The following is a 25,164-nucleotide window of genomic DNA, read 5'->3' on the forward strand; positions in this document are numbered from 1 at the left end:
CGTGGTTATTTGTACTGTTTGCATTTCTCATACCTCTTTTCTCTTGGATAAGAATAAAATATGTAAGGTTGCTTTACTTGAACAGGTTGACCCATCCATCTCCTTTTGACAGTTTGTTCCCCTTTCTGAGCTGAAAAAGAGCAGGCAGGACATGTGAAGGGCTTAGAGGTTACACTATGAAAAGCTTTGTCTTGAGACCTCCACTCTACTAAGAGAAAGTAGTCTGAATTGTAGAGGAGAGAGCTGCTGTATTTCTTCATGTTACCCAGGGAATCTGTGAGACCCATTGCTTAAGATTTGGGTCAATTTCCCCTGCCTTTAAGACTTTATGAATAGGGCTAACTTTCCTAAATATTGAGCCTTTAGGATTAAGTCTAATGCATCCAAAGAAATATGTGACCTACTTTTTATAAAGGGATTTCCATGTTTCTGGAACATTTCTTAATGAGGATTATTAAAATTCTTGTTCTGAATCTTTTCAGTTTCATGCTTTTTTTTTTTTCCTCTCTCAAAAATTACATCTTTGATCTTTGGGGTAAACTTTTGTGTATCGGGCATACTGAAAAGAGAATCACCACTGGAGATGAGCATATCAGCGACATGCTGGAAACTCAGGAGGCTGTACTAGACTAAAAAAAACCCACAAGCTGGTTGTCCCTATTCCAAACTTACATGAATTAAACTATACCTGCTGTAAGAATTGGAGGAAGCAAGGTCAGATTAAGAAAGAAAATAATTAAGTAATAAATATCGCCTGACATCTGCAAGGGTTGTAAGACCTGAGGAACGTGGCTTTCAGAAGTGCTGAGGAACTGCCCTTGCCATCAGTTTCCTCTTGAAACTGTTGGTGCTTAGCTCCAGGAAAAACTGGAATTGTACATCTTCTTGTGAAGCTGTGGCAGGTGGATGCCAATGATATTTATGAAGAGACCTCTAGCCCTAAACTGTCAGGCTGCAGAAAAAGAGTGTTAAATTCTAATCTCTGCTTTACAAGTCTGGCAGTGCATACTGTTCACATGTTATGTGATTTGAATAATGATGTGTCTACTCCTGATCTCATTAACCCTGATTTAAGCCAGGATCTTGCTTCATTAATGCCTGCTAGCTTTCATACAACTGGTTATGCAAACAAACAAAACCCTAAAAATCCTGTAATGCTGTAACTGTCTTTCCAGATAAATATTTTCATTTCTTCTTGAGAAAAGCCTCAGCTTGTCTGATGAGACGCTTAAAGTACTGATGCGTCTTCGGGAATCTCAATTTTAAATTTACAAGCAATAGAATTACATAATACTTGCCCTGTCTATGTAGGTGCAGTGGACTTCTCTGCATAACCTTTATAGCTGTATGTTGCAGAGGGCTGGGTAATTGGGTTGATTTAATAGAGTAGCATGTATTTAAAGACAACAGGTCTATCAAAGAACAATAGTGATCTATGTAATTAGCCCAAACCTTTTTATGGCACAGTTCTTCATTCTGCAATGTAGAATTATGTGAATAAAGACTTCTGTAGGAATTTGTATGATTTTTCCTGACTTGCTGATTGGAAAGAAAAATGACTGTTTGGACCATCACCAGGATTTCATGTGTGTTTGAAATGAAAATTTTGAAATTCTGTGCAGCAGTGGTTTTTGTATTTTGTATATTTTGGGTTGCACAGTGACTTTTGTTCAGGTTTGGGGTTTTTGTTGTTGTTTCTTTTTCACCATGGAGCATATAGAGATTAATCTTTTCATTAAAAATTCTTTCACGTGATTTTAAACAGAAAATACAAGATACTGAATTAGTCAGTTAATGGTCTCATTAGAAAATCCTGCTGTTAAGGATCATCTGGTGTGTGATAGCGTTCTGCATAAAAGATTTGTGCTTCTTAGTCTCTCTCTGAACCTGTCTGTGTCTTAGAGATAACCAGATAACTTATCTCTAACACAATTATGCTTTGTGATAACGTCTCTCGTTCCTTTTTTTTCTTCTAAGAATGTATGTTATCTCTTTTTCTGTATTGGTCACCTACTTCAAATTGCACGGTTATGAGAAAGAACAAAGCTACAACCCTGGAAATTCATGAGTTCAGGTGGTTTCTTGTGTATCATATCAACTTTGTTTTTTGGGGTAGTACACACAGGGCTTTTTATAGTGACAAAAGAAATATTTCTGCTGCATGGAATATCTATTTATCTCCCTCTGAAACTGTAGTCTGTTACAGCTAGACCTTTTTAATATGTCCAGGTGAGGGGACTATATTAACATGCTAAATTCTGGTGTATCCTACTGCTCAAACAAATGAAGAATGCATTTACACTTTCAAGCGAAGTAATAATGCTTCTACTAGTTGGATGAAAACGGAACCTTTGTGATAAGAAACTTAATTCAATTAAAAAGCGAAAGTACTTGAATAATTCCACTCTGCTGGAGCTGGACTGAGGGGAAGCTGGCCGAGAAGCATCTTTTGTGCCTCCCTGCAATGCCTCGCCATAATACACTCAGGTGCAGGGAGCATGCATGTGTTTCTAAGCACAGGTGTGTGTGAGCGTACATGTGTTGAGATCATTGGGCAGCTGAGACATGTATGGACTCTGCTGTGCTGTTGCCAAGCACAGGTGAAAGGCAGGAGATCAAACTGATGAAAGCCTGGCTGGCCATTCAATGTTGTGAAGGTTATAGAGGCGAGAGAGGAGGAGGAGGAGGGTGTCAGTTAAAGAGACTGGTTGCCAAGCGCCTTCCCCATAGCAAGCCCTGCTACAGCAGTGCTTCATGCCCTGAAACCCACTGCTCATATATGTTTCTAAATATGTAAAGCAGAACAAATTCTTGGCCCCAGATTAAAACTGGGAGGAGTGTGTGCTACAAGGGTTCACTGGTGGGTGCCAGCAGACAACTTGATGGCAGTATGAAATATGGGGGTTACTTCCAGTTCGCTTGCTGGTTACAGAACCTGCTGCACCCATATGATTTCTTCTGATCCTCTGTAAGGTTTGAGAATTGAAAAGCCCCTATCAGCTCTGCAATTTATCCACTTTGATTTTAGTCTTTGAGTTGCCAAAGTGGTAGGACTGCGTGCCCCTGTTCTGGTGACAAGTTGACAAGTTCTATTTTCTTTACCTGTTTAATAAATTTATAATAAGTTTCTGCTTTTGTGTTACTTACCTCCCTGGGGAACCTGTGCTTAAAGAGCTGCACATAAAGACATCAGTTGCTGTCTTTCAAAGACTTCCTAAATGTGTCTCGTCACAGCACTTAGAAGGTGCTGATAAGTGCTTTCGCACCTGGCCCATGCTGATCACTTCTGCTTCTTCATGTTTCCTGCTATCTGCTGTTTCTGTTAATCAGTTATACTCTTTTCCTACACCTAGATTGTAGCATTCCAGAGGGATTGTAACATCCCAGAGAGAGGTACTGTCACTTTTTCTGCTGTCACGGTGTGGGCTCCATGGGTGCTGTTAGAGTACATGCTAGAGAGGAGATCAGGAACAGAGCATCAGGCTTGGACCACTCTCCCCTCCTTGGCATGCTAGTGTTGGGATCAGGATGAATTGAGTGGCTTGGAATGGCGTCCAGCACTCAGCATAGTGTATTTTTCCTATCTGCTTTTTTTTTTTTTAATGGCTCTAATTATCATTTCAGCCCTGGTCTGTTAAGTGCATTAAGACGTAATTAATTGCTTGTCTTGGTGGTAGCGAAGCTAATCACTGCCCTAGCCAGGCATGTCTTCAAAATCCAACCTGCAATGAGAAGGGAGTGTATTCTTTTTTTTCCCCTCTTGACTTTCTCTGAATCAGTTGGTGTTGTATGTTTGGTACAAATTTTTAAAGTGTACTCCCGACTTTTCTTACTGATGTATTCCTTGTTGTTTCTCATGGTCTCTGTTTATTTCCTCTTTCTCTTTTTCTTGTCTTTTCTTTTTTTTGGTAATTTTTTAAAAAGCCTACATGGTATAGGTGAATATGAACTATCTACTTTTGAACTGAAGAGCAAAGTCTGAGATTGAGGGCATGGAACAAGTTGATTTTCTTGTCCTGAATGGATGCAGGAAGACACGCTTATGCTCATATAGAAACAGAGCAAAAGATTGCATAAGACGGAACAAATCTGTGTTTTCTTAATTTAACTGTAAAACATGCACTTATTTTGCTAAGAGCACAAGGCCTTCTACGTAAGCGAAAGTAGATTTCCTATACAGAAGATATTTTGTTATCAGAAGGATGTACAAAAGACATAACAAAGCTGTATGAAAAAAGGAAGAATGTGGAGATTCTTTGAAAGAGGAGCTTCAGTTTGCTGTAGCATACTGGGCATTGGTGTATAGGAGAGGAACAGGAATTCAGGTGTGGCAGAGCATGGCCTCCTTAGGGCTGTGGCAGGGAGAGCCTTGTAGCACGGACATCTCAGGCTGCGATTAAGAGGGCATGTTCAGACATAGATATCACAGAGAAGTTACCAGAAAGCAAGAGCTGGCTGCGGTTAATGTAGAATGCACTGGATGTAGGAGTTAATTTTCTTTACAAAAATTGTTACCTTTTCATTTTGTAGTAATGTTGTTTGTTGCAATCTGTTTGCACTAAATCCAAACTATTCATTTTTTATGTAGATGTTTTCATATAACCCGATCTGTTGTCCCAAATGTTTGAGGTATTGCCTCTATATTAAGTACAGTTTATAAATAAAATTAATAATAACATTAATATTTAAATGCTGCAATAACAATGCTCATGACAGATGGGCTATTGAAACCTTTACTTATGGCTCTGTAATGAATTTATGATTCTGCGGGCTAGGTTCTAGATGTGTACAATAAATTGCTAAGCAGCATCCTGACAGGAAGCTTTGCAGTGTTTATAAGACCGTCTGTCTGAGAAGCAAGGGCGGCACTGCGGGCTTACCTGAGCAGCCATGCAAGCAGTGCTTCTGACTGTATGTGAATGACATTCAAGAATTTGTTTGCACTGGGAGAGAGTAAAAAGGAAGACTGCATCTTTTTTATGTAACACAACAAGAAAACAAAAGTAGGGTAAGTCACACCAGAGCCTTCATCCTTACCTGCTTATTTCTGCATACAGCTGCTGTTACTGTTGAAATAGATGCTGTTCAGCATGTGAAACTTAGTGAACAAATAACACTTTTCTCTTTCAAGCCCTAAATGAGATAAAAGTCACGTGAGCCACAGAAATAGACTTGATTTTGAAGGCTAAATACAGAAACCAAAGAACTCTTTGAGAGAAGCTTACAAGGCTGTGGTTTAGAAATAACCCCAGAACTAGGCAGTAGGAGCACAAACCAGCAGGCTCATGAGGTATAACCCTGTTTTTTTTTATTTTCAAAGATTATGTCACATGCCTGACAGGCAGTTGGGAACATATTTCCTATAAACTTGGGATAAGCTAATAGTGAAAGAGGAGAGAGCGTGTGGAATCCTGCTGTAGTGACACAAGAGCATAAATTTTGTCGTGAGCTGAAATGATGTGTGCAGTAGCAGTATGGGATCTACGCAATTGTTAGAAACTGGGGGTCACTGTTAGAGAAGCACACTTTCCAAGCTGTCCTTCTCACTCTGCTGACAGAGCTACTGATAGGAGTGTCTTTTCATGACCAGCTTAATGCTGAGGTCTCAGTCTTGATCATAGTGCCTGAAGGGCCTGTGTTCTGCCTCTGTGTCTTGAAGCTACTAATTGCCTTAGAAAGGAGAAGCCAAAGACTGGTGGATCTCAAGGGATGCAGGAGCCGGGAAAATAAAAGCTAGGTGGTTTCTTTACTGTCTCTGAAACTTTGTCATTATGTTTTTTATGGAATTTAAGACTAGTGCTTTGAAGCCATACTGGATTTTAGTGCTGTCACCATCTTTCTGGTTGAAAATAATTTTCACACTGATGCTAGTTCAGTTGCTGGGAAGGTTTGTTCCAGCCTCACTGCAGGATATGTTGTTTATTCCATAGCAGAACCGCAAGAGTCCTGCCAATATCTGAGTTGCATATATGTCTAAGCACATTTATAATTGTTCAATAGCTCTTAACTAGTTTTAATGGAAATGTCACAGGAAATGACTCAGGAGGACTTAAATATTGCATTGATGTACTCTGCAGCAGTGTTACATTTTGAAGTTTTAATGTAAATAGGTAAGTGAATTCATATATTGTTTGATGTTGCAGATATTGTTTGCAGGAAATCGTGGTGGCAGTTGTTTCTTGAAATATGAAGTGTGGTTTTTGAGAAAAGAGATTAAAAGAAAAGCATTCTGTATCTCAGAGGAGTCAAAGCGCTCCTGACATTTCCATTGTCGTCTTTTGATAATTCAAATGTGTTGCGTGGTTTTCCCCAGGCTGCAAATGATTCTGGGTTCTTATTCCTGCTCTCATATTTGGCTTCAAGCAGTGTACAGGCGGTAGATATTTGAATTGTGAAAGCCTTATTATTTCTTAGCTTTTAACTCTTTAAGTATGCATGTATTTTATTTTCAAAAAGCTTTGATTTTGATTAAACCTCTTGCTTCCAGTATGCAAGAACTGTTTTTACCTTTGCACATCGAGCCATGGATGAATTACCTTGTAGTCTGATAGTGATTTTTTTTTCTCATAATTTCCTCTGGTTCCCAACAACTATGAAGAATGAAACGTTGGCTGGAGTATTTCATACCTGCAGCAGTACAGAATACCATTTCATTGCATCAGCAGTTGTGGAAAGGGTTGTAGCAATTTCCTTAAATGTTTTCAGTTGAGTTTCCTGTAAAGGTCAGAACTTCTAGGATAAAAACAATCTTGAAACTTTGGTGTAGTGAAGACAGCAGAAATTCTTGTATTTCCCTTCAGACTTGGTAACAGATACTAATTGTAACTTTGGTGGATGACCTAATTCGAGCATTTGCTATAAATTAAAGGAAGTGAGGTGAGTGGAAACTTCAGCATGTTGGCACACAGATAGAATAGACCTTTTCCTTGAGAGGTAATGAATGATGAAATTCTGAAAAAAAGCTAGGTCTTGCAAATGACGGTAGAAAACTGGCAGCTGAGCCAAAGACTTATCTCTTTGAAAGCCATTAACTACTCTCTTTGTTTCCCCAGCTTGACAAGGCATGCGTCATGTCAATGAGTAACAGGTTTTGACTTAAAAAAGATGAAAGATGCTTAGTTTCTAGTTTTTATAGGTTGAAATAGCCATTTAATAGGGTTCAGGTACACTTGAATAAGTTGCATTTTGCTATGTGATGGAGTTTCATCACACTATATAGTTTGCTGTTAGTTAATACTTTTCAAAGTCTAAAGCTCACAAGCTTATGGAAAATGTCTTATAAATCTTCTATGGCTCATTTTGATGTATTTTATTAGTGAAGATGTAAATAAAGCTAACTTAAGTGTTGTCTAGGATTTTGTATTTCTTTTTAGAAATTTCAAAGTTCAGTAGAAGGAAATAATCTTTCCATAGTTGGCATCTATGCAGTATGGTTGAAGCCTAATTAAAAAAGTATAGCTTTTTTAGATATTAAAAGGCTGCATAAAGTGTAAGAGCCTTCAGAATTCTCTAAAATATGTTTAAGTTCCCATATCTTTGAAATTGCAGTATTTAATCAAACCAGGCTTAAAGTTTGTTTTTAAAGGTCACAGTGATGTTTTATTCAGAATTTCTCAGGTGGAGGATGCCTCTTCCCAGTAAGGACTGCTTATTGTGTTGGAGTCACCCGGAAAGCCACTTAAACAGGAGGTGGAACTTTTCTCAAAATTTGTGGCATCAAGAGGGCCTGGTTTAGATTTAGTGGTTGGAATGTGAGGTCATTTACTTAAGGGCTGGGTTCCCAAGACATAGCCCCTTGAAAATTATCTGGTAGTAACCTGCAATTAACTTTGTGCGGGCTAGGAAAATATGCAGCATTTTGACCCATGAAATTTATACCAGGCACTACCCCAACAATCAAGTATCAAATAGTGCCAAGAATGAGATTCAGAGATGTTTTTGAAGCTGTTAGCACTGTGAAAGCCTGCCTCTTTGCAGGTAGGCCATGTGAGTGAGACAGCTGCTCATTCTGCAGAAACATCTCAGTATTTGAGGAGTGGGTGAGATGCTTGTGGTGGGGTGAAGAGCCAAGAATTGTGCTCGGAATCCCTTCAAGCTTCTGAGGCTCTGTGTGAGGCTTTCCATAGACTTTTATGTTGTGAACTCAGTTCTGGACAGGGCCCTCTAGGTCATTGAGTCTGGTCTGACCAGAGTCACTACAAGGATTCCTAGTGAAGGTGGTCACACTGTGTCATTTTGAGGAGATTCAGCACACAGCAGATGTCCTGCAGTACCTGTCCGGTTCCCCTAGTCCTACTCAGGGGCACATTGGCCCACAGTGAGTGGTGGCTGTATCTAATCAAGGTGTGAGTGTATTTGCTGTAGTTGAAATACCACGAGAAACCAGTGCAAGAATCCTAGTCAGGAGGTACCTTGAATTCCTTGCTGGGCAGGCAGCTAATTCTGTGTTGTTTGTTTTCTGCCCAGTGTTTTAGAGTGATATGATATTGTGAAGTCTTGTTTCTCCACTCTTTTCACTCACAAGCTCTTTTTTCAAGAAACGGCAGTCCCTGAGCTCACAACTGTATTATTAGTTTCTGTTCATCCTCTGTTAGCATTTCTTGAACCACACGTGCCAGACTGGGGAATTCCTAACTCCCACCTATCCTAAGTGAAAGTTTGCTTTCTACTCCCTTGTCTACATGGAATTTCTTCTTTAGAAGAAATAATGTGTAGAAACTTCATCTTGAAACCAGAACCAGAAATGGATTTTGTCATATGCTAGGGAAAGTTCCCAAAAGCCACCTTTGGTACACATGGGTTTGGAAGCTCATTTGCCTACTCTTTCCTCACGTGGTAGGCTTCTGGTACCTGCAAGTCTAGAGTGACTGGGTTATGTACAGAGATTTCTGTAACTTATCCTGATGGAGCATCAAGCTTTTAGTGTTATTATAGTAGCATCATTTACCAAAACTGCAAGATAGTCATGTCCAGAGTACATTTTGCAGTGAAATAAAGTGAGCTGGCTTTATATACCTTCCCATAGGATATTGCTAAGTTTGAGTATGTTTCTGATAAAATTCTAGGTTGCCTTTTGCTTGATTTCTTTTTCACTGTTTAGAGAATTCTCTCTACTTCTCCTTTCAATTCTTTCCTGGATCTGTAATTTCATGCTGCTGGGGCTGATCATGTCATGTTACTGTGGGCGGTAGCTATGAAAAATTCTCGTAAGTGTCAAAGGTAACGGTGACGAAAAGTTGCTCAGACCAGTACTAGAAAGGTAGAAAAAAAGAAATTTTTAGACAATTCTGGTGGCTGAAAGGTGCTGTGCCTCCTACGTGAATTTCAGCTTTCAGCTTAGTGTACGTGTACGTGTGTCTGTCTTTTTTACCATGAATAGTGGACAAGAAAGGAAATGTAAGACTTCCCACCCTACAAACAAATGCCAGTATTTGGGAGTGGGCTTGTTGTATTCCTGTTGATTTTTTCAGGAGCAAAACAAGGTTTCCTCAAAAAGCTGTCAGCAGCAGCAAAGGCAGCAGACTCATTCATCTGCAGACTTGAGGGTGTAGCACTGATTTCTCTTACAACAAACAATGTTGTCTGTCAGTTTTGAAGTTGCAAATAGGATTTTAAAAATAAAAAATATCATTCTGTTGTTTCCAAATTGGTGGGTTGAAGTTTTAATCACATTCTGACATAAAGAATGGAAAATAACATACTAATGACACACAGGAAGCAAGTTTTGGCAAGATGGGGTCTTCTGTAGGCTGTTGTCTTGTGGTCCTGTTCACATGAGTGTGTTGCTTGACTCACAAATTCTGTTTAAACTGTAGATATTTTTTTAATATACTGTGAGTTTGTGACCTAGCTGCAAAATAAATATAAACTTCAATATAACAAGCTTTGGGTGTACTAATTTATTGTATATTTTAATTTTTAAGACTGTGGGAAAAAAAGCTTGTGGAATAAGGTATGTGTTACTCTAGTCCATTTTTTTTAGGAAGTGATATAATGTGTTCATCTAAATTCATGCAGTGTTCCTAAATTATCTTGTGGTTTGCTTTTATACAACATCTGCATACAATATTTCTTCTTCTAACAGCAGCATCATCTGTCACAAAGGCACATTCACCTTTTGTACATGTATTCATTCACATTTGATATTTCATTTATGATGGCTACTGTGATAAGTAGGATTTTAGATACTATTTTAGCTGTGTGATAGCACTAGATAAAATATCGTACCCTCAGTGAGCATCAGTTTATAAACCTCTGCTAGCAGAATACTGATACACAACAAATGCCTTGTGCAGGTGCAGGAGACTTTATTAATGTTGTGTGGCTAGTAGTTCAGCTTTGAAATATCGATTGAACTGGTGACATAAAAGGTTAAGAAAAATGATGAAATTTGGGTGTAAAGTGCATTTTATGGATAGTGAATTGGAAATTCTTGTTTTGCTTGATGCTGTTGTCCAATAACAAGTTCAGAAGTTCCAAATAGAAATTTGATTTCTCTGGTTTCATGCTCATGTCTGATGTACTGGAAACATAAATAAGATCTACGTTATTTCCTCTGTGTGATGCAGTGCCGTGGGATGGTGAGGTTGTTACCGCACTGGAACATGAAAGAAGGCAGTGCGTGTATGAGAGTTGAAAGGGAGGAGGAGGAGTAAAGGTTTTTTTACTAGGGAAAGAATTTGTCTGAAGCCATCACCTGTCTCCAGTGCCTGCTCAATGTAGATCTCATGAAATTTGCAGATGACACCAAATCAGAGGGGGACAGTTGACGTGCTTGAAGGCAGGGCTGCTGTACAGAGCGACCCAGAAAGGAATCATGAAATCCAGACAGGTCACGTGCCAATTCCTGTCCTTCCTAGAAAGGAGGAATTGCTAGCAGATGTACGGGCTGGAGACTGATGTGTTTGGGACCAGTTCTGTGGGTCCTGGTGGACAGGGAGCTGAACATGAGCCAGTCGTATACCCTGGCATCAAACACAGCCAACAGTGTCCTGGGCTGCATTAACAGCCTGCACATTGAGAGAAGTGGTATTCGTCTTTTACCTGGCCCTCGTTAGACTACACTCAGAATACAGCATCTCATTTTGAGTCCACCTGTAAAAGACAGACATTGGTAAACTGGAGCAAGCACTGTGGTTGTGGGGGTCAGAGCTCATGCCCTGTGAAGAGATGCTGAGGGAGGTGGGCTTATTCAGCCTGGAGGAGAGACAGCTTTGGGGGAACCTTCCAGTACATGCAAGGAGGTTATCCAGAAGACTCTGGAAGGGCTCCTAGGCGCTTTACAGTGGTGCCCGGTGGAGAGGACAGGAGAGAGAAGATGGGACTTGAAAAGAATGTTTCAGCCTGGATATAAGGAAAATCTCGTCATTATGAGGGCAGTCAAGCAGCAGAGCAGGTGGCTCATGATGTTGTGCGGTCTCTGTGCTTGGAGGTTTTCAAGACCCAACTAGGCAAAGCCTTGAACAGCCTTGTGTGGCCGCAGAGGTAGTCCTGCTTTGAACCAGAGAGACCTGTCTGTGATCCCCACCAGCCTGAGTGGCTCTGTGATTCTGACCTAGGACAAAACTTGGAGCCAAAAGTTAACTTATTTTTTCCTTATTTTTTTGGTACATGGTTATAAGCAAATTGTTCAGCCTCTTCAGTGCATCAGTTCCCTATCTGTAAAGTGGAGGTAACACTACTTATCTATCTCAGTGGTATTTCAAGATAAGATGTATTAAAGGCTGGGATATTTTGGATGCTGTGGCAAAGTAGGTATAGACAACTAAGCAGATGGGCCTTTAAAGTCTGCCTAAGAAACTGATAGTGAGATATTGTGGATCTTCACAAGCAATAATTCTGTCGTATTGGGAAGCTGTTTCCTGTGGGTTTACTTTCATGAAACTCCACTATATATTTTTTCTCCATGTGCTGCCAAAGAAGTCGATCACCTTAAAAGGTAGTCAGCTGCAAAATGTGTTAGTGTTAACAAGGGCTCCAGCAGCAGGCTCTCTATATGCTTCTGCCAATTATGGTAACATTTGTCATATTTTCCTAGTTACTATTTTTCTTCCTGCTATGGTTGTTGATTCTGTGGGCTTCTCAACAGAGGGGAAGCAGGCTTAGCTGACTTTACATCAGGAGCACCGAACCCAGTTCTGCCCTGTGCATCAAACGTAAAACTAATTGGTAGATAAACTCCCACTTTACAGCTTTTGTGATCTTTATTAAGAGATTTGCAAAGCTGTCCTACAATATTCACACATAAATAAGGAATCTAGCTCTCTTAAAAAGAAAACAAGTAGTATCAGTTGGAAGAGTTAGTGAAAATGACTTTCATTTTGTGTGGCATTTCAGTTTAGAGTCTTTGAGGTAGCATTAAGGCATGCATGCGTAGAAGTTTTAAGAAATCTTGGGAGCTTGAGAATTAAAATATTCTGCAATACCTTTTTTTAACTGTTTTTTCTTTTTCTTCTCCCTCTCCACCTGCTCTTTCTTCTGCAGGAAATAAAAAAGGACATGAAGAAAGAAAATACTGCCAACAAACCACCAGAAAAGCCTATAAATGAAGTTTCCAATGGAAGCCCTTTACAGTTGTCAGAGACAATTATTAGAACCAACAAAAAAGGTATAGTATATGGAAGCTTAAAAGAAGATCAAATTTAGACTTTTAAAAGAACAAAATACAAGCCTTCCTTGTTTCTAGAAATAAAGCTAGAGCGTTCCCTGGCCATGACAGGGGAGTTAGATTTAGATGATCTTAAAGGTCCCTTCCAATTCAAACCATTCTATGATTCTATGTTTGTTTTTTTTTTAACTGTGAAGACATAACAGGAATAATAATAGTAAAAAAACCTCATTGTCCAACCTCATTGTCCTCAGACTGGCATATGGATGCATGTATTATGTCTAATATTTCCACATTGATTTGCACAGACATCCCTTTATCCTTTAAGAAATCCTTTCTAGATACATTTAATTAAGTAAAGCTGCATGAGGAGATTACTAAAGCTTATTAAAGTAAGGAACTGATAGCTTGCATATATGAAGGTTTTTGCACAGGGATGTCAATCTGCATTCACGTATTCATGTTCTGTCTGGGACAGAGACTGATTACTGACTGAGGACTTTAAAAATAAAAAGAGCAAAAGAAAAGTGGAAAACAAAGCTTAATGCATTAATTTCCTGGGAAGTGTCTGTCATTGTGTCCTGTTTCAGATTGCAATGTGTGCTTTTCATGTCTGGCTTGACTCCCAGTGCAGATTCCTATGTAGGCTTTTGAGTTCTTGAAAAGAAAGCTTAAAGATCTTTTGTCTCTCTCCCTGACTCCCAGTCCTGCTCTCAGAAATATCAGAACAAAACAAAAAAATTGGCAGTATTAAAACTGATTTTTTCTTTAGGTTATGTTTCTGCTCCCTTTTGTTTGTGGAAGAACAATTGGCTACGTGTAGGATATGGGCTATATATTTTCCTGGAGAATTCACTGGACAGTTTCTTGTTTGCTGTCTTATACAGAATAATCTGCTGTCATTAATCATTGCTGTAATGTAATTTCCGTTTTGGCATGTGTTCTATACTGTTAGGACTATGCATATGGAAATTTCCTCTTCAGCATTATCAGCAAATATTGTATTTGAACTGGCAGTTTGTCTAGAGGTCTTAAACCTAAGGTTTGCAGCTGCAAGTGAGGAAGATTTAGTAATTTCTGCAAAATGTGAGAGTGAGTAATATCCTCTTTTGCAAGGAGTGATGTCCTCTGAAAGAAAAAAATGGAAATAAATCTCAGAAAGCTTTGTCTTTGGAGTTTACAGTGTCATCTTCAATCTGGAGAGACATCCAACGTTTCTGCTTTGGGTCATAGGTTTTTCAAGCAACAGCAGAATTAAATTACCAAGATTTTTTTCTTTTTCATAGCTGCTATACTGAACCATATGAGTAGTTGGGAAAGTATCTAGGGACCAAATCTGTTCCATATTGCTTGAGCTGCTATTTGGAAAAGGCAAATAGTTGTGGCAGATGCATAGATTCGGTTCAGTTGCGGGGGATAACACTCCAAATATGATACTTGGAGAACAATCTTCGTCCTTTTTCCTTCCCTCTGGCTCAGATGCTTTAAAGGGTTCAAAAGATAAAGGAAGATCTCTATTTCTGTTTCTAGCTGGAGGATACAAAACTTCATATTTATTGAAAGGACAGAAGCAAGGACTGACCCAAAGATCTATAACTTGCGGTAGGGGGTAGATTTGGAAATAGCAGATTTCCTATTAGAATGTTCTTGCGTAGGATTTCGTTAGTGGAGGTGCTCTTCTCATGATTACCTCCACTTCCTGTCAGGGTTACTAAGTTTTTCATTTGGGCTCCTCCTCCACGATTGTTTCTGTTGCTGGAGAGCAAGCAATTGCGGGATGCCCGACTCCAGCAGGGAATCTAAGGATGCATGAAGCATAACAAGGTCAAGAGAGAGCTTCCCACCCCCCCCCTTTTTTTTTCCTGAGGTCAGTTTCAGCATGGTGCCACAGTGGCCTTGTTTAAAAGTGAGGACAGCTAAGCAAGTAGTTACTGTTGCGTTCAGTAAGGAAGAATCTATGTGGCAAATCCTCTTGAGGAAAATGTTGCAATATTTTACTGAAGAGAGAGCCCTAAATGCCACGGGGTTCCTTTCTTCAGATATTCTTGTGCTGTGATTTTTATCAAAGCCTACTTGAATCTGTTTACTGATCACAGAATGTGACCTGACCTGAAGGAGGGTATTTTTTTTGTTCTCCTTGTTGTTAGGAAATGGGGAAGAGAGGGTTGCATCTAAAGGTCTTTAGCCACTGTTCAGCAGTGGAAATAGCAGGCAGCATTATTTATTTCCTTGGGAAATGTAATCTGGCTGCTTGGAACTTCAGACCAGATCCAGTGACGTGGGAGTGAAGCATTCTGTGCTGGTGTATTGTTTCTATTACCATGATGATGTACTTTCCTACTGCTATGATGTTACATTGTGTAGTTTTACTACTTAACTTGGTTGATCTAATTTAAGTGGCAGCTCTTTAGGAGACATTTGCATTTTGGGCAGAAGAATCTTAGCCTCTTAGCCTCTTAGCCTTTTTAGACTGTAGAGTGGTTTTCATTCAGGAATATTGATGAGTGTCCAGCAGCAGTATTCAAGGAAAATCTCTAATTTATAAGAAACATCTGAGTAGCTAAAAGGCAAAGAATCGATTTCTCAATAGCAAAGATAATTAGGATCCAAATTTATATCTGTTTTGTTCATTCCAATTATTCCTAGAAATATGTATTTCAAATTAGGGATTCTTGTAATAAAATCAGAGTACATTAAAATATCTCTTGTAAAGACTTATTTCATCAAATAAGTAACAGACATTACTTCTTTGGATTACAGATGTGACCTAAGAGTAATCTGTAGTTGGCATAATACCACCAGTAGTATCCTACCTGGGTTAGTACTTATATTACATTGCGGTGGCAACTGATTATTGTATTATTAGTTGCAGATCACTGTCTATGAATCATTCAGGTTTTTGTTATAAAGACCAGGAGAAAATGTAAGGGTTTGATTTTGTCTGCTTTTCACTGGGGGCAGTAAAAATGTAACATTTTTCATCCTTTTATGTTCCTTGCTGACCGCAAATACTAGTGACCTAACGGAAACATAGAGTAGAAATGAATGATATGGAAGACATAATTTAGGAAACTGTGTTGCGCTTGGCCTTGATGTGTTTGTGAGAATTAGTATTTGTAGGTATTTCCTGTCTTTCCAGGGTTCTAAGTATTATGTAGAAGTTAGGCCCACACCTAAGAAGTAATGGGTTTATTTTCTAGGCCTGCCACAAAGTTGCTCTGTAACTTTTGCTAAATCACTTAAGCTCTGTTACACAAATTACCACACTTTAATTTCCGAGGTCATGTGTCTTAATGTGTATTGATTTTTTCAGCTATGCAGAGGTTGGGGTTTTTTTCTGACTTATAGCAGTGATTTCTTGCCGAAATAACCTGATCGCCTTCTATGACAAAGTGACTCGGCTGCTGGATGAGGGAAAGGCTGTGGATGTGGTCTTCCTGGACTTCAGTAAAGCCTTTGACACAGTTCCTCACAGCGTTCTGCTTGAGAAACTGTCAGCCTCTGGCCTGGACAGGCGCACACTCTCCTGGGTGGAAAACTGGTTGGATGGCCGGGCCCAGAGAGTGGTGGGAAATGGTGTGAAATCCAGCTGGAGGCCAGTGACAAGTGGGGTTCCCCAGGGCTCAGTGCTGGGTCCAGCCCTGTTCAATGTCTTTATCAATGATCTGGATGAAGGCATTGAGTGCACCTTTAGCAAGTTTGCGGACGACACTAAGCTGGGTGGAAGTGTCGATCTGCTGGAGGGTCGGGAGGCTCTGCAAAGGGATCTGAACAGGCTGGACCGCTGGGCTGAGTCCAACGGCATGAGGTTTAACAAGGCCAAATGCCGGGTCCTGCACTTGGGGCACAACAACCCTGTGCAGTGCTACAGACTAGGAGAAGTCTGTCTAGAAAAGCTGCCTGGAGGAGAGGGACCTGGGGGTGCTGGTTGATAGCGACTGAACATGAGCCAGCAGTGTGGCCAGGTGGCCAAGAAGGCCAATGGCATCTTGGCTTGTATCAGAAACGGTGTGACCAGCAGGTCCAGGGAGGTTATTCTCCCTCTGTACTCGGCACTGGTGAGACCGCTCCTCGAATACTGTGTTCAGTTCTGGGCCCCTCACCACAAGAAGGATGTTGAGGCTCTGGAACGAGTCCAGAGAAGAGCAACAAAGCTGGTGAAAGGGCTGGAGAACAGGCCTTATGAGGAGCGGCTGAGAGAGCTGGGGTTGTTTAGCCTTGAGAAGAGGAGGCTGAGGGGTGACCTCATTGCTCTCTACAACTACCTGAAAGGAGGTTGTGGAGAGGAGGGTGCTGGCCTCTTCTCCCAAGTGACGGGGGACAGGACAAGAGGGAATGGCCTCAAGCTCCACCAGGGGAGATTTAGGCTGGACATTAGGAAAAAATTGTTCACAGAAAGGGTCATTGGGCACTGGCAGAGGCTGCCCAGGGAGGTGGTTGAGTCACCTTCCCTGGAGGTGTTTAAGGCACGGGTGGACGAGGTGCTAAGGGGAATGGTTTAGTGTTTGATAGGAATGGTTGGCCTTGATGATCCGGTGGGTCTCTTCCAACCTGGTTATTCTATGATTCTATGATTTATCCAAAATTATTCGTAACTTCCAGGAATTGCAGGTATCTGAGTCTGAGGCTGCCTATTGGCAAAACCTGAGTTTATACCTGCCTCACAAAGATATTGAGTTCTGCTACAGCGTGGTAGCAATGACCTTTGACATCTAGGAAACTCAGCATTTTAATATAGCATTCAAGTGAGTTCATGCATCACCGCTGAAAGACTCAAAAAAGGACCCTTTGCTACAGTGTAAATGTGGGGTTAGGGAAGCATTAAGCCCTTGTCCTTTCAGTGGCAGTTCCCAGGGCTATAGCAGCTCTAGGCTAGTTTTGATGGGTACTTCATGTGCTGCATTATCAGCCCATCTAAGGAAAAAGGCTGTGGCACTGAACAAGCTGTGGTTAGCTTGCATATCCTTTGCCAGAACCCGGGAAGGATCATTCTTTTGCTTCTTCCTACAGTTCATATGACAAGAAAACCCTTTCCTGGCCAGATGTGGGTCTTTTAGTGTATCTTATCACTGTTCCAGAATTTTTGGTTGGCATATAGAACTAAATCTTCTATAAAGATGACTTTAAAGAAAAACATTTTTTTTTTCTGTTTAGAATTGGTGTTGTTGCACCCTGGTAATGACAGATTGGGAAAGCCTTTTCTCCCCTTAAAGCATTTTCAGATTGATTGAAAAAAGTGGCATTATTGCTATTTTTACTATTGTTTAACGTCCTAAGAAAAATTACAGTCAGGCCTTGGAAAAGGAAAACATTGAAAGATATCCTTTTTATTTTTTTTTTTTAAAAAGTTTTCCAATGTGGTGATATTCCATTCTAAGTTAACTTTCAAAATCTTATAACAGACCTGAAGTTGTCCAACTGTTTCGGATCTGTCATAAATTCAGTACAATTTTCATCCAGGTATAAAGGGACATAAAAGAAACATGCATGCAGTGTACTTAACTGTTAAATTGCTATTTTAGGATAGTTGGGTTTTTTTTAAAGTATCCTATTTTTAAGTACCCTGTTTTGCGTATCTGGGAGTAGGATCCCACTTGCACAGGCCAAATTACAGAACTGGAGTTGATATGCTGTATTTTGTAAGTAAACTAACAGTTGTTATACAAGTAAGATATTTGAGGAAAAGATATATTGCCATGCTAGATGTATTTGCTTTATATAAACTGTAAATGCAGTCTGCATTGAGGTTGTTTAAGCCAGCAAATCTGGAACAGCTCATCATGTGTTGCATTTTCTTAATCAGAGCCATACACTGAAAGCAAGGAAGTGTTTTTCTCTAGTTCTTTTGAGAATTCTTTGTTTTACCTTCCACCCTACATTTGAATGATAAAGAGAATCTGTATCCTACCCTAGACCGGGAAGTTCTGTGAAAGTAGGTTTGATGGTATTTAGGTTTATGCTACAAGTAAGTAATAAATCTGTTGTACCCCAAACTGAGATTTAAATTTATTTTTGTGAACTGGAGAAATGGAAAGTTATTTTACAAGAAAAATTCTTCATAATTTTTTTTGATAGTTTTATTGTTACTTGGATGCAAAAGGAGAGCTCATTTATTAAAAAGACAAGCTGATGAAGAGTCAGCTTATGAGTCTATATGTTCAAGCCTTCTCATAGACAGGCTTTGGTGTTCCCTTGCAAATACTGCCAACTTCAGAGAAATTAGAGCACGCATGAGAAAAAAAAACCTTCTCATTTTTAAGATCAGTTAATTGGTGTATAATCGCTATACAGTTTACACAAATATGCACAAGAATGTGCTTCTCAGGCTAATAAGGTTAAAATAATAAGTGCAGCATATGACACAAACCCAAAATGAGACATAAGAAATTATGGCACGGGAAACTTGAATTCAGCAAAATATTTATACTTCGAGTTTAAATACCATATCTGCATATGCATAAGTAGTGTCTCAGATAATACACATTTCTTTTAAGAGTACTGTTCCTTGAGAAGAAATACTTGCAATTTTTACCCTCAGGTATGCTACAGTGCACCGAAAAGCACTGCTTTCAGTTCAGAGGGGCAGGAAAGCACACCAGTCTGTGCTGGTCATGTGGGTGGCAGTTGGAAAGAAACTTAGTTTGTGTGGTGTGTGTGTGAGCTCTAATGGTTTAATGATGTTTTTCTGAAGGCAGACTAGAAGGACTCTATCCCACACTAGAGAAAAGATCTCTACTCAGTAAAGTTACCTTTTCATTATTCAATACAGTATGCTATTTTATACGCTTAACCTTTGGAGGATACATGGAAAAATGATGTTTCTCTCTAGCATTTTAGTTTCATGACTTTTTTCTTCTGATGAAAAATAGTTCTCGGTAGTGGAAGTAAGGAAACGCTTGATATACATGGAATATAGCTAATTTCAGAGCTGATGAATAAGATGGACTCAGATGAGGGGTAGTTGTTTGATGTGTTAACATCCTTCTTCACATCACAGGGCTATGCTTTTGGATTCAATATCCTGTTATAGAAAACCATATATATTATAAGAGAAATCATAAAACAGTGCAATTTGAAATTCTTGTATTATCTGTCTGATGCTGTAAAATGAGTTTAGTTATGGAGTTTCTCTTGTAACTATACTGTGAAATCTAAATTAGGCTTATTCTGTAGAATAGGAATACAGAGATAGGTGTTGCCATTGTTGTAAATTTGAGATTAGTTTGTTGACCACTGGCATGATAATTTTTTTTTTTTTTGCCTGGAAGAAAGGTCTCAGTGCTATCTTCTTGACAACAGTGCAATGGGTGCTCAGTTATTATTTTCAAGCAGAACTTGTTTACAAGTCCTGTTTAAATAATGACTTAATGTATTTAAAATCTAAACTTTTTTCCGATGTTATGGTCATTTGCTGCCCTGGTTTTCAATTAAGATTTCATTATCTATCCTGATTCCAATAGCTTATTCCAGTGACAGAATTTTTTCCCCTGTTGTTTATTGGGCAGTGCCTGTCATCTTCTTTTTATCCTGAGTGCCCACCCTTTCTTTTCAATTACTCCTTCCTGGTACTCTGCAAAAGGCACAAATGGTGAATCCTGCTGTAGCTTCTGCAGTTCTATGTTGGATCTAACCACTGGTGTGGGATCTTAGTGAGTATCCTGAGACCGTGCAGGAGCAGCCTGTAGAAGTCAGGTGTAGAAATCCTGCTTGATTTGAATTGCAATACCAAGTTAATTCTGTCCTCTGGGCAGAGGTGGCTGTCTTCTTGTGTGTCATTTGCTCTAGGAATCCTATTGATGGACCATATTTTAAAACCACTGAACAAAAATACAGCCACTGCATCAGGGAGCTAACTGTGTATGCACCCATGTGTGCATATGAATGTATGAAGCAAGGCAACGGATAACTAAAAAAAATAAGGATAATACAAGGGAACATGCATTATTTGGATGATTGCTAGCATGCTAACTGTTTTCAGGTTTCTTGCAGATGGAGAATGCATGTTTTAATGAAAGATTTAAATCTGAATCTGCATTTGGAAATGGGAGGGCAGTATGGAGAAAATTATGACAACGTTTGGTTTAAAATTTAACTGTTGGAAGCTGACAACCAGGTCAGAGAAGAGGCAGTAGATGATGACCTTTTATTGTAGAGTCTGAAGAGATGTGGGAGAGCGGTCACTGGTGTTCTGAGCAGCTTAAAGATAAAACAGCAGCTTAAAGATGAGACTTCTGCAGGTAGTGGCAAGAACATACACAGCAAACATGAGCTGTTGCTGCTGGCAGGAGGGGTTGTCACTGCCTCGGTGATTCGGGAGAGCTGAGCAGGGAGTTCTTCTTAGAAGTATGCTGCATGGGCAACCTTTGTGAACCAGCTGCCAGTCTGGGGTTTGGTTAGGACGGTGGCTGTTTGAGGGATTTAAGTCTAGATGTGCTTTGAACAAGTGTTTTTCACCTGTTCCCTTGTCCTACTCACTTTTCCATGTGCACAAATACAATATCTAGAATGTTGGCAGCAAGTAACAAGAAACTATACTATTGCCTGTAAGGCACATTGGTTTTGTGCTGTTTTATGATCTGTGTTAGATTGTATGAAAACTTTTCCTTCCAGGCATTGATACAGGCTTTAAAAGCTTAATTCTGATAGTGGCATACCTGGAGTGGACATGTCACTGCTTTCATTTTAAGTGTTTCGCGCATGCCATGTGAAAAACTTTGATTCTTCTGGTTAAAAGCTCCTGAAGTTAAGGATGTTTGCTTTGCTATAGCTAGATTTGAAAAACAGATAGAGGTATCAGGCGGTGTTGATAAGGCTTGGTTTGGATTATTCTGAGTAGGATGGCATTATTAGCCATGTAGGCTTTCAGCCTTCAGATTCCTGTTACGTAGGTGCAATGACTCGAGTAGCAAGATATTATGCCTGCAAAAGTATATTTTTTGTTTCCACTAGCATGAAGCTTCCTAAATTTTATTCATTGAATACTTCATGCATGTTTTATCTTGTTTCAGAATATGTTCCCTCACTGTCATTATCAACTTTACAGTCATTATCACAATTATCAACCTGCTCATAGCATGGACAATTGTGCTGGTTTTAGTGGTGCATTTTGATGTATTGTGCTGTTTACAGTATTTTTTTATGGTCATCTCACAGCATTCTAATGTTATTTCACAGTTAGGATGCACCGGTATTTTGCAGTAGTTCTTATTCTATATCTTTCTGCATTCTGTTTTCAGTTATAAACACATGGTTGTGTCTGTTTTTTGTTTGGTGTTAACTTATAATATCATCCTCTTTAAAAATGCAAAGCATGTTGCTGATGGTGATTAGTTTCCAAGGTCGCCAGTAGAGTGGTTGTGCTTGACAAGGGAGAGAAACGTGGAAGTGCTGACAAGTGGCTGATTGCTGATTCTTGGCCCCAAGCACAAGATTGTGATGGGAAAGATTATTATTATCTGTCACACAGCTAAAGACATGATTTTCTAACTTCAGCATGACTTTATTTAGAAACTGAAGCAGAGGCTGGGCAGAGGTCCTCATGGTGAGAAGTAGCTCCCTGCAAATGCCTACTTTAGCTGAGAATGAGTTTTGAATTGAGTGGGGGTGTAATGCCACTAGCATGGTCCTCTGTATGGGCTACGTTGCCCCAGTGAAGTCCCTCATGGTTTTAGCTGTTACTATAGCATCTGCTGTGGCTGCATCTTCATAAATCTGCCACTCTACTCCACAGACTATTCCAGAGAGCACCTGCAAGAACCTCAGGCCACCAGTGACAGCCCAGGATATATCTGCTTCCACTAAGAAATACTTGAGTGCTCCAGAATCTGTTTCTGATACTGTTTTCTCTAGGGACCAGATTTTATCAGCCTGGTGCTGTATTCATTGCTCAGATTTCTTGAGTAGCTCACTACAGTAGATGACAAGGATAACGCTATGCTTAGTGATCAAACAGGGTACAGTAGTATCCCAGCTATCCAGTAACTTGAATTTAAGCCATCGTATACACTTAAGTAGCTCTTTTTTCACTAGGTCATGTATTTTCCTGTTGGCTGCCACCCTCTGCCATGCACTCATTGGGCATGTTTCAGTGGTTAAAAAAGAGCAATTAAAGTACCCTCACATAAGCGTCAGTCATTAGCGCCATACATTCCATGAATTTTAAATGACTTTAAATGCTATATTTTTTTATTTCCCTACTACAGATAGTACCATATGTACCTTGCGTAGACTCCTGTAAGAGTCTTACCAAATTCCAAGTGTCCCTTGTCTAGTTTGGTATCCAGCTCTGCAAAAGCTGCAAGATGTAATGCCAGCCATTATTGCTTCATTTGTGCAACTACAGTCATGAGACTTGGTATTTTTTCAGGCCTAGGAATTCTCTGTTAGACTACTGAGTCAGCATACTGTTATCCCTAAATTACACGGGTCACGGTTACTTCTGCAAATTCATAAGAGGTCAGGTAGTGTCCAGGAAATTATTTAAATTAAAAAAAAGTTCCAGTGACCTAAGAAAAACCAAAAGATTCACTCACACGCCTGGCAGCTATTGAGCAATTAGAGTAGCGGAAAATAAAAGTAATAAATGTTGAAAGGTTAGCCTAAGGCTGTGGTTTCAGATGTTAAGCTAGCACTGCCACCAAAAAAAAGAGCTGTCTTTCCTGTTTTTCTTCTTCCTGTGTTCTGGTACAGATGTTTGGCTGCGTGGTGGGCCAGACAAGGAGAATGATTGAGGTTAACGTTAAACTAGCAAGAAAAATGTTGAAGTTGGTTTTAATAGTGGGTCAGTTCACTATCTACCTCCTCACACTGCTGCATGAATGCTTGATCTGACAGAACGGCAAGGAGTGGTTCAGGAGCTGGGAGATACAAAGGGAGCAGTTGTGCTGCCCTTCATTTGTTTGCAGATGAAAATTTTTCCAGAAGTGCTATGAGGGAGTGCTGGCTTGTCAAACTTTTTCAAAGATGGTTCATTGTCATTCAGTTAAATCAGCTGCTAAAGAAAACAGACATGCTTTCTTGTCCCTTTGAATAGTCAGTGTTGCTCTTCACTTTTCTCTTGTGTTGGGGAGGTATATGGCTTGGTTGACGTCTCCAAGAAACAACGTTGCAGTTGTATACAGAATCCTTCTCTGCTCCCTGCTCTTCTTGTAACCACAGAACCCTTCTGGAGACAAATTGCATTGCAGACACAGCTAACTTAAGCCAGAGGCCTTTTTATTCACAGCTTTTAACTCTGAGGAAGTAACTTCTCATTCATGTAGCAAGTGTAATGGAAAAGACAAGAGGAACTTGACAGCTGTTTTTAGGAAGAGATAGTGTTTATCTCAGCATAACTAAAAAAGACGTTGAGACATTACAAACTTTCAGCCTAGACAGTTTGTTGGGGTTTTTTAAAACTATTTTTAGGGGAAGGAATTTCTTCCAATGTGTAACAATTGCCCTGTCAGCTAGAGTAGTCCTCTACATACATTTTAATTTCCATGCAAACTGACATTCTCCTATGCATTGTGTGGAAAACCCACTAAAAATGTAGTAAGACTTATTTCTGTATAGATATCTTTCAGCATCTGATATAAATTCACAGAAAACTAGCAAAAATCTGAAAATACAAAGTAAGTTAAAATCATTAGAAAGACAGTTGGCAATAAATTCCTTGACTAGGGAACAGAACGTTTTATTTGTTAACCACTTACTATTCTGAGTTTTATATGGGAAGTTACCGTGCCACAAATAGGAAAGAGAATTATGGAAATTAAAAGACAGACAAGCTTTTAATATAAAGACACAAACCCCAATAAGCACATGTTCTACAGTCAGGCTGTAGGAAGTTCTGTGCCATAAAACATGAAATTGTGAACTGATCATGTTTGTAAAGGGGCAGAGTGGTTATAACCCAGCACATAAGTTTGGCTGAATTATCTGCCTTTCCTGAGTTCTAGGGCCTCCCCAACATAGGTGCAACAAAATTCATTGCTTAATTCAAGAGTGGCACATTGCTCAAGTGATCATTTGAAGTTTATTTGGAAATACAATGCATGCTTCACCATCATCGGGACCAAAGGTTATTTAATGTGGGAGTGAACACTTTCTGGCCTTTGCAATCCATGCTGTAGAGAATGCAGCTCTTCAGTAGCCATCTCATTATGTAAGGTATTGGAGATTACTTTAGATTTCCACTTAAACTTTTCAGCTTACTGGACCTAATATAGGGAAACCACTACTATTCTGAAGAATATTTTTTTTTTAATAAATTCAGGGAAAGCAGACATCTGATTTGCACATAATTCAGAAAACTATGAGGATTTTAATTTCTTCCTTACTCTTCTTGCCTAGTTTTTAAAACCCCAAATGCAGTGTGGTAGATAGAACTGATTTTGAAATAAAAATTTAACTAAGTCCTTGGAGAGAAAAAGGCAAATTTGTCATAAATAGATTCTTCATAGATGCCATGTATCTTCATGAAAACTTCCTTTTTTTTCAGATCCTGTAGGACACCTATTGTAAAACTCAGTTCAGGATGTGAAGGTTCTGATGTCATTTTCTGAGTCAAATTTGTT

At 39.5% G+C, this 25,164-nt stretch overlaps 1 protein-coding gene across 6 annotated transcripts in view; it reads left to right on the forward strand.

Annotated features, from left to right (window-relative positions):
* The window catches only part of SH3KBP1 (SH3 domain containing kinase binding protein 1), a 223,252-nt gene that overhangs the window by 67,277 nt on the left and 130,811 nt on the right, over window positions 1-25,164 (forward strand). For all 6 annotated transcript variants that reach the window (XM_069874104.1, XM_069874125.1, XM_069874111.1 and 3 more), the window contains one exon: window positions 12,484-12,607. In XM_069874104.1, the coding sequence (XP_069730205.1) occupies window positions 12,484-12,607 (124 nt within the window). The remainder of the gene's footprint in view (window positions 1-12,483; window positions 12,608-25,164) is intronic.

The sequence above is a fragment of the Phaenicophaeus curvirostris genome, chromosome 1 (assembly GCF_032191515.1).
Source record: "Phaenicophaeus curvirostris isolate KB17595 chromosome 1, BPBGC_Pcur_1.0, whole genome shotgun sequence".
NCBI classification, from domain to species: domain Eukaryota; kingdom Metazoa; phylum Chordata; class Aves; order Cuculiformes; family Cuculidae; genus Phaenicophaeus; species Phaenicophaeus curvirostris.